This window comes from Stenella coeruleoalba (assembly GCF_951394435.1).
Source record: "Stenella coeruleoalba genome assembly, chromosome: 5".
In the NCBI taxonomy this organism is placed as follows: domain Eukaryota; kingdom Metazoa; phylum Chordata; class Mammalia; order Artiodactyla; family Delphinidae; genus Stenella; species Stenella coeruleoalba.
Genome location: NC_137150.1, coordinates 49,022,201 through 49,032,467, shown reverse-complemented (window position 1 = coordinate 49,032,467; position 10,267 = coordinate 49,022,201). Strand labels below are relative to the sequence as shown.

The window sequence follows — 10,267 nt, the reverse complement described above, 5'->3', positions numbered from 1 at the left end:
CCTGGGATTCATTCCCTTGTATAATCTCCTCCGACTGAGTATGGGCTGGACTTAGTGACTGACTTCTAACAAATAGTACAAGGCAAAAGTAACAGTATATGACTTAAGAGTCCAGGTCATCAAACAAATTGTGGCATCACTCTCTCCTTTGGATCACTCATTTGGGGGAAGCCATCCACCATGCTGTGAAGAGCTCCATGAACAGGTCCATACAGTGGGGAACTGACTGCCTGTCAATAGCCCTGAGTGAGCTGGGAAGCAGATCCAACAGCTGTCAAGCTCTCATATGACTTCAGCCACAGGTAACATCATAAAAGCACCTTTCTAACAGCTCTCGAGCCATCACATTCAACTAAACTGCTCTTGGATTTCTGACCCTCAGATACTGTGTGAGATATGTTGTTTTAAGCTGCTAGATTTTAGAATAGTTTGTTATGCAGTAATTGACAACTAATACCAGAAGTGGAGGTGAGGAAAAGATGTTAAAGCAAGAGTCCAAGTATCTTGAAAGAGAATAATCACAAAATGCTATGTTCATCACATATTACATAAAATTTCACATTTTACAATTAAAAAAAAAAAGTTTCTCAAGTTAGTTATTTGCTATGTAATGAATAGACTTTAAAGAAACAAAAGGAGAAAATGTCAATTTTAAGAAACAAGAACATTGAACTCACACAGGATACCAAGAAAGCTTGAATCAATTTCATTGGCATTAAAAGTTTTTATTTGGAATTTAATCCACAATCTATACAAGTTATTTACAAGGCATGAAAATGGAGAACAGCACAAAATACAGTTGAGGTATAAGCTAAGAGCACAGTATGTCATGTTTCAATAAATATAATTCAAAATTTGTAAACTAAGTGACCAGATAGATGAGTCTTGTTTTATAGTAAAACCATATAAAATATTTATTTCACGTGAGGTAGAGGACAGTTTTGTGTGTCACGTAATACAACCAACCACAGCAATTTTAACCATAAAACTGTACATCATTGGCAAGATTTTAAATTGAATTATGGTCAATGTAGTCAACAATTTGTTTCAACAGTTGCACAACAGATCTTTCATTTACTGCCTTCACAGATTAGAACTTCAGAAATACTTTAAGACTACTGTGTTGGCTTAAAATTATCAGGACAAATAAATACTTCTAACAGGGTGGTTAAAAGCAAGTATATTTTATTTCTCCCAAACTATAATTCCCCAAGAGTTGTTCAAGATTTAGCAATTCTTTTAGTAGGATTTTTTTTTTTTTTTACTAGAACTACTTTAAGTATGCTGTGCTTTATTTTCAAGTGAGGTATTTATATTGAAGAAAAAAAAATCTTACGAATTTCTCTTACATTCAACTAACTTAATACACTATTTTGTTTTCTGGGCTTAATTTTTAAAATTTCGGTTTTTACATTTGTTCACTTTAATTCAAACACAGTAGCACTATATAAGACATTTAATTCTATCACTAAAAAACAGGCTCAAAATTGCATTATGTATTATAGTTTAGAAGCCAATTAAAATGGAAAGATTTTACAAAATAAAAAAAAAAGACTGTCCTTTTAAACAAGACGCAATATTGAATACCCATACAAATTTCTTCCAATAATGGAAATTCTTAAGTGTCTTACATAGAAAAAAATTTTAAGCTGTTTAAGTTATTCAACCCCACAATGTATAATACAGCAGTAATGTGTCCCTTATTGCTGGCAGCTCAATAAAAACTAACAAGTAGTTTCAAGCACAGAAACAGATGTACAGTGTGAGCACAACTTTTCATTCCATTAATTTTTAATATCCTGTCGTGCAGCTTAAATGTGTAAGAGCAAATAAAAATGAGGATTCTTCCCTAAGCAATCAAAAGTAAGTCATTGAGAAGAAAATTTTAGAAACTGATCAAAAACCTTCAGCACCAGCTTTCCTATTACATTTAGGGAAATAACCTTGAGCATGTTTCATATTACTCAAGTTTCTTTATCATTTTACTTTCCTTCAAACAGAAGCCATAGATGTGCAAATAAAATGGTTGTTCTGTCATGTCTTCTAAAATATATGGATAACCTGCAAGTATCATTGTACTCAGTCTATTACACCTACTTTAGTAACTGGTTTTCAATTCAATATGTACAAATGATTTTATAGCTCAACTGGTAATATATTAAATATGTTATAAAATTAGTTCAAGAACCATAAAACATCCTGACTCCTGGACACAGAAATTCAAGCAAAAGAATATGCTTTACAAAACTAAAGCACAAGCCAAACTTACATTGTTGGTCAAAGCCTTTCCTAGTGTTAAAAGTTGCATTTGTGAAATAAGGGTTGTTTAGAGCTTCCTCAATGACAGCAGGTTTTACATTTACTATAGATTTGGTACCTTTTTCTCATAAAGTTTAGAGTATAGAAACCATCATCACCCAAATTAAACATTACTCATCACCCAGTAAACTAACATTCTATCTTTTCTTCCTTTTAAAGATGCTCTAGCACTTTTGATAGGCTGTTCCTTTAATGCAGCTTTTTAAAGTAAATATTTTTATATTTTTCCTAAAAAGAAAAATATTATGACGTCTGAGGGAAAATCCGCTTGCCTGATGAATTGGCACACAAAAACTAACACTGAAACAAACTTTAAGCTAGCAACCAACACACAAAATGAGCATGCAAAAATAGAATAATTATATGGATATTTTAGCAGAGGCCACTTGTAGAGTATTACAAAGTCTCTATATTTTCAAGCTACGTTGTACAGTTTAACTTGAAATTACTTTTAACTATAATAGGCATACTATTTACAATTGACTAAAAAAACATTTTCAAAGAAGTTAGACAGAAACTGATGGCACATCAGTGTATCTTCTGGAAAATGAAGACTACAATTTCATGTGGCAAGTTTCCCTTATGTGAAGAACTAGAAAAAATAGTTCTTTACTCAACTCTACATTAAGAGTTTATGATAATTTAAAGGTGATGAAGCATTGCTTAGAATTTTTAAATAACATATTTCAAAGATTAAGCAATTTGTTTTAGAAGTTTTGAGTTGAAACTTAAGTAAGCTTACCATTTAACTAAGTAACATAAGTAGATTTTGAATGAATTAGAAAAATAAATGAAATTATAGGGGCCTGAATTATATGTCCCAAAAAGCTTAGCTGTGACACAACTAACACACAACTAAAATGAAACGGTATCATAAAATGTATTTGTGATTTTTCTTTCTCCAGATAAAGAAACGGTATTAGGAGGATATGTCACTTTTAATATTTGTTCCTATATGTCATTTTAACATGTGTTCCTCCTTAAGGAGGAACAAGAATCAACAAATTAATTGCAGGTTTAATATAGTCGAAGTTAAATGGAAAATAGAAAATACACATTTAGACCATACTCTAGTATTGGGAAGTACAAAAATTCTTTTAGGATATATAAGTACCATTAAACAAAATATGAAAATAACTGGTTAAATGATAACCTACTTATTTTTGAAGTTCTATACCAAGTATCTATCAACTAAGATGGGAATAGTAAATAATCTTAACCTTAGCTGATATATTTAAAAAATAAACTTAGCTCTCAAGTTAATTTCATACAGTACCTTACACGAGAACATAAACATAAAATTCATGGGATAATAATGTCAATTAATGGTAGCTTCAGGAAACTTTCTTTAAAAAATGCATACTAAGAATTTTACCTAGTATCTTTTAAGCCAAGAATTAACTAATATGAAATTTGCCATTAAAGAATGACAGGATTTTCTGTGCAAAAAAAAAAAGAAAAGTGCAGAAGAAGTTGCCCCTCCCCCAAACTATGGAATTCCTGTCTTCTAAAAATTATCTAAAAACCTTTTAGTAGCAGATAACTAAACTTCCCTATATTAACCTATCATACACTACCAGTTGACTGTAAATTCCTGATTTTGATATTAAATAGTAACTGAAAATGGTCCATTCGTGCACATTTTGGTAAGACTTAACATTTAAACATACAAAAGTCCAAAATAACCTTCAAAGTGTTTAATATTTTACAATTTAAAGGAAGACAAATCCATTATATAAGTTTCAGGAAGACCCACAACTACATACAAAAACTGTACAGGAGGATTATGGATTGTATGGGAACTGATGTACATCAATTTTTCTCAAGTACATTAATATTTTCACACCACTATTAACAACATAAACAAAAGTTCAAAAATTATTACATTTTATTCCCTCTTCTAAAGTTGCTGCATAAAATTTTTTTTCTAAACATAACCACATTTAAACAGAAAATCTAATTATAACCGCTTCTTGTGTTTAGCAGCAGTGTATAAGAAAGCATGTTATCCTTCCCCATGGGGTGTGCTATAACCTCAACAATGAAATTCCTCTATTGACAAAATGTCTTAGGAGACATTAAATAGAGGAGAACTGGTGGAAATTCAACAATATGAACAAAATAAAAGCAGATTTTGATTATAATAATGAGTATACTGTATTAACTTAGAAAGGAGATTGTGTTCATGAAAAAAAATGGAGATTCAACCCCTTGAGTAGCTCTATATATGAAATATGAAGCCACCATTGTATCTAAAATTGAATCTAAAATATGGATAACAAAATTGATCAAAACTATTTTCCATCACACAATGCAGCTTTTAAAAAGTATGCAACTGCTAAATTGCATTAGAAATATAGGCAGATTATGTAATAGTTGAAACCGTAAAGTATTGTTACTAAGCTGGTTGAAAAAAAAGTACAAAGAAACATACATTTTCATTCATTTGGAAAATGTAAAAATTTATATACTAATATATAATCTCTTCACTTTCTCTGATCTACAAATGGATACAATGCCTAGTTATTTTCATGCAGATAAATTGTTCAGAATTCAATTACCAAAGCAAATAAACAAACAAACAAAAATAAACCCTGTTGGGAACACACAGATGAATCTATTTAAAGGTTTCTATTCTTTAGCAGTCTTCGATGATTTCAAAATTTGCAGCTTTAGCTCTTTTATCATCATCTCTAACTTCTGTCTTGCCTCTCGTTCCTGTCTGAGTTCATCCTGGAGTTCTTGCCTATCAGCCTCAGCATGGTCCAATCTCTGTCTCAGTTCTGCCAGCTGTGTGATTTAGAAGACTGTGTCAGTTTTCATTCAGTGTTGTTTTTCCACTTACTCCTCACATCATGGCAAAGACCTACTTTCAAATTACTTATTACAAAAATGAACTATTTCATGCATGCATCTCTTGAATACCTAATACTATTAATCAGACTTTGACATGACCTTAAAATGAGGGTGAAACAAAAGGTCAAGAGAACTGAACACCCAGAACACTTTCATTATGCCCTACACTTCAGTATACCTCTCATCACAGCTGGCTCAGGTTAAGAGTTATTTGTTCATCTTCCCCAAGTTGTGAGCTACTATTCAATTTTGCCCAAGTGCTGTGAACACAGTGGGCAACAGTTCATGTTTGTTAATTCGTTGATTTGAAAGCCCATATACTACATTAAAATAACATAACCTCTGATATTCAGATAGCTAGAGATTAGCAATTTGGACAACTAAACTACAGAAACCTGATAAGTTTAAAGTAATAAAGTAATCAAGGTCAAAAAATCATCTTGGATGATATAAAGTTGTGTTTAACAGAACTGTCTATTTTGAAATCTAGTCTAAATGAAATGAGCTTAACATAAAGTAATTTCTTTAATGAAATTAAAATAACGGCTTCAATTTCCACATTGAAAGGGCAACACTATACAAACTGTAATTCTTACCTGTGCTGCATATTCAGCCTCTTTATCTTTCTCTAAATTTGAGTCACAGGTACATTTTTGCTTCATTACCTGCTCTAATTTTTTCTCTAAGTCTTTCTGTTCAACATAAAATTCTTCCATTCTTTGAGCATGTTCATTCTGCAAAGATTCAAGCTCTTTCTGTAAATTCTGCTGTTCTTCAGTGAGTTCCTTCATAGCTTTTGAACTACTCAACATTTCAACTTCCTGTAATTTAAAGAATCACAATATAATTTTTACTTTATTTCCATCATATTAGAATTTTCAAGTCAGGAAAAAACAGGACAGAAAATATCTAAAATTCAGCTGTCATATCAATTCTATACATAAGTAATTATCTTGAAAACTATCTTCTCTAAGAATTTTAAAGTATATTAATCTTTCTTATAAATGTAAAACTGAATAATCTTAAATACATTTATAGCATCTCATCTTGACTTTCCTTAAGAATATGCAAAAGTATCTTTTCACAATGGACTATCATTTAGATAACAATTTTACCATCTGAAGTTGTTGCTTCTTCTGCAAAATTGAGTTCAGTTTTTCCTGTTGTTTTACATAAGTTCTCATTACTTCTTCCATGATTTTTCCCTTATCATCCTCACAAATAACATCTTTGACAAGAAGTGGCGATGAAGCTGCAGCATCACGGTCAGTTCCTGCCTTGCCTGTGTCTCTGGCTAAGTTGCAAGTGGTAGGCTCAGGTTTCTTTTTGCTTGTAGAATTATTCGAGACTGATGGATCTTTGAAAGGCAAAAATGAAGTAACAGAGTATGAATATCACTCTGTTAAAATGTCACTAGAACAATCCATAAATGAAATTAAGAAAACAATTTCATTTACAAATGAAATAAAAAATAATAAGATACTTAGGGATAAACTTAACAAAATAGTATAAAACTTGTAAAATGAAAACTACAAAACATTATTGAAAGAAATAAAAGACCCAAATAAATGGAAAGCCATCCCATGTTTATGGATTGGAAGACTTAATATTGTTAAGATGATATCATGATCTGAATGTCAGTGACCTCCAAAATTCATATGTTGAAATCCTAGCCCCCCAATGCAATGGTATTGGGAAATGGGGCTTTCAGGAGGTAATTAGGTCATAACGGTAGAGCCCCCATTGATGGGATTTATGCCCCTATAAAAGAGACTCCGGAGAGCTCTCCCACCATTTGAGTACACAGTGAGAAGATGGCCATCTATGAACCAGGAAGCAAGCAAGCCCTTGCCAGACCAAATCTGCTAGTGCCTTGATCTTGGATTTCCCAGCCTCTAGACCATTGAAAAGTAAATGTTTGTGGTATAAGCCACACAGTCTATGTTATTTTTGTTACAGCAGCCCAAATGGACTACAATAAATGATAATACTTCCCCAAATGATCTATTTTTTCAATGCAACCCCTATCAAAACTTCAACTGGCTTTGTGGCAGAAACTGACAAGCTGATTCTAAAATTCACGTGGAAATAAAAGGAAACCAAAATAGCCAAAACAATCTTGAAAAAGAATAACAAAGTTGGAGGACTCACAATCCCCAATTTCAAAGCTTATTACAAAGCTACAGAAATCAAAATTGTGTGTAGTACTGGCATAAAGACTGAGCCCAGAAACAAACCCGTACTTTTACGGGCAACTGGTTTTCAACAAGGGTGCCAAAACAATTCAATCAGGAAAGAGTATTCTTTTCAACAGTGTTGGGACAACTGTATCCATATACAAAGAATGAGGTTGAACTTCACACCTTATATAAAAATTAACTCAAAATGGATCATGGACTTAAATGTAAGAGCTAAAACTCTTAACTGGATTAGGCAATGGTTTCTTAGACATGACACCTAAAGTAAGCAACGAAAGAAACAATAAATTGGACTTCATCAGAATTTGAAACTTGTGTTTCAAAGGACACTACCAAGAAAGTAAAAAGACAACTGACAGAATGGCAAATTCTAGTACCATAATGTACAAAGAACTCTTACAATTCAGTTGTAAAGAGACAACCCAATTTAAAAATAGGCAAAGGATCTCAACAGGCACTTCTCCAAAGATTTGCAATGTCCAATAAAAACATGAAAAGATACTCAGTATCATTAGTCATTGGAGAATTACAAATCAAAACTATGAGATATCATTTCACAACCACTAGGATGGCTATAATCAAAAGACAAACACAAACAATAACAAGTGTTGGCAAAGATGTGCAGAAATCGGAGTCCTCAGAAGCCGCTGCAGGAAATGAAAATGGTGCAGCTGCTTTGAAAAGTTCGGCAGTCCCTCAAGATATTAAACATAGAGTTACCATTTGACCCAGCAATTCCACTCCAAAATATATAGCCAAGAGAAATGAAAACGTACGTTCACATTAAAACTTGTGCATAAGCGTTCATAACAGCGTTAGTCATAATAGCCAAAAAGTGGACACATCCAAATGTCCATCAACAGATGAATGAATAAAATGGGGTATTATTCATCCATATGATAGAATGTTATTAAGCCATAAAAAAGGAAGAAGTCCTAATACATGCTATAATATGGACTGAGAAAATATCCTTGGTGGAAGAAACTAGACAACAAAAGGCCATATGCTGTAGGATCCCTTTTATATGAAATGTCCAGAATAGGCAAATCCATAAAAACAGAAAACAGATTTATGGCTGACAGAGCCTGGTGAAAGGGAAGAAGGAAGAGTAACTTCTACTGGATGACAGGGTTCCTTTTTAGGGTGATGAAATGTTCTGAAATTGAATAGTTGTAATCATTGCACAACTTTGTGAATTTACTAAAAGCCACTGAATCGTATACTCTAAAAGGGTAAATTTTAAGCAATGTGAATTACATCTCAACAATTTTTTTAAAGTCTCTAGAATTAAATAATTTAGGAAATATAATGCAAACATGGTATAATGGTATTAATACATTACTAATTATTGTTTGCCATCTTTAAATCCAAGGAAAACTGAGTTTTAAAAATCTCAAAATTAAAGTACAAAAACTCCTGAAGAATCTCAATTATCTATGAAAACAGGTAACTAGAGGACTCTTAGACTGCTCTGAGAAAGCTGAAAAGAACTGTTGCACTTGCCTAAGCTGTTAGCAAAGCTCTGCATCTATGAAGAGGGTAACACAGGAAGCATGTGAGCAGACATGTCTTGTCTGGTCCACAGTATTTTGAAAGGCACCGTAACTATGCAGTATTTTTTTAATGTCCAGCCGGCATTCTGCATTTATGCCATCTGCCTGGCGCCCACAGCTATGAGTTTTCAAACCTTGCTTATTCCATGACTAAGTGTCTCTGAGTCCTATACCTAACTACTCTTACATACACTTTTTTTAAAAATTATAGTTGATTTACCATATTATATTAATTTCAGGAGTATAACAAAGTTGATTCAATATTTTTATAGATTATCATATACTTTTCACATTATTAGTTAAAAGGTTTCTCAGTTCACAGCAAATTAGAAAGAAAAATAAGGACCTTTTAAGAAATCTGACAGTAAAGAAAAGGCAGGAAGAAGGAAAAATAATTAGACAAAAGTCACTTGCAATATGCAGCCATATAGTCTATTTTCTAGCTCATTAGCCTCTCTATATATATCACCATTCTAGATAAGCAGAACAACTGAGGGTCTATGTAGTCACTCAAGAGTTTTGAAAGGTGGTATTTTTTTTTAAGATAAAAGCTTCCATTATCTGGAAAATTCTCTTAAACAGAAGTCCTCTTTGAAAATGCTGAATATGTTTATTAGATATTTGATTTTAAAAAGATAATTTCTGAATACTTACCTAAGCGGCTATATAATTCTCGACTTGTTTTTAGATCCATTTTCTCCTGTTCCTCCAGTGAAACATCTGGATAAGACACTATTTTTTGAAGTTTCCCACTACTGTGAGGCTTCTCTGAGTGTCTTGGTATAGATCTACTTGCCTCTGTCTTTGTGACCTCTTTAGGCTGGGATACAGCCGAAGTAAGCGACACATTTGGGGCAACCACTTTATCACACATGTATAAGTAGTAGCTGAAAACAAAGAATGGCCAAAGAAGATACATATTACATTTAGGTAAAAAGCAAAATATATTACATCAATTTCTATGGTTAAACAATTTTCTTTAAATCAAAACAGATAACAGAACAACTCAGAAAATAAGGGTCATAGAAAGGAATTCTTGAAAAATAAGTAGTTGTGGCAGAAAGAGTAAAATTATCAGGTTATTTTTGTTATTTTACAAAAAGTAGTTTCTAAGCACTTAAAAAGATAATGGAAAATCAGTCTCTTCTCCTTCCCTCAAAACCACGAGAACTAAAACCATGAAGTACTTTACAGAGCAGTTCAACAGCCCTGAGTAGGTAAGGTTTATGCCGAAAGAAAACAGACTATACACTACTCTGGAGGACTATTTCCGTTCCTGCCACCCCTCCAAAGCAAGGAATCCTTGCCCTTTATTGTGGTGAGACTGATTCAGTCCCACAC

General features: G+C 32.6%; 1 protein-coding gene across 4 annotated transcripts in view; it reads right to left on the bottom strand.

Moving 5' to 3' along the window:
- Positions 1–468: 468 nt before the first annotated feature.
- Positions 469–10,267, bottom strand: part of SKIL (SKI like proto-oncogene) — a 33,770-nt gene continuing 23,971 nt past the window's right edge. For 3 of the 4 annotated variants that reach the window (XM_079921293.1, XM_079921294.1, XM_079921292.1), the window contains exons 4-7: positions 9,581–9,813; positions 6,291–6,532; positions 5,772–5,996; positions 469–5,109 (exon numbers count right to left, since the gene is read on the bottom strand). In XM_079921293.1, the coding sequence (XP_079777419.1) occupies positions 4,951–5,109; positions 5,772–5,996; positions 6,291–6,532; positions 9,581–9,813 (859 nt within the window). In that variant the 3' untranslated portion in view covers positions 469–4,950. The remainder of the gene's footprint in view (positions 5,110–5,771; positions 5,997–6,290; positions 6,533–9,580; positions 9,814–10,267) is intronic. The other variant, XM_079921295.1, reaches the window with a different exon arrangement.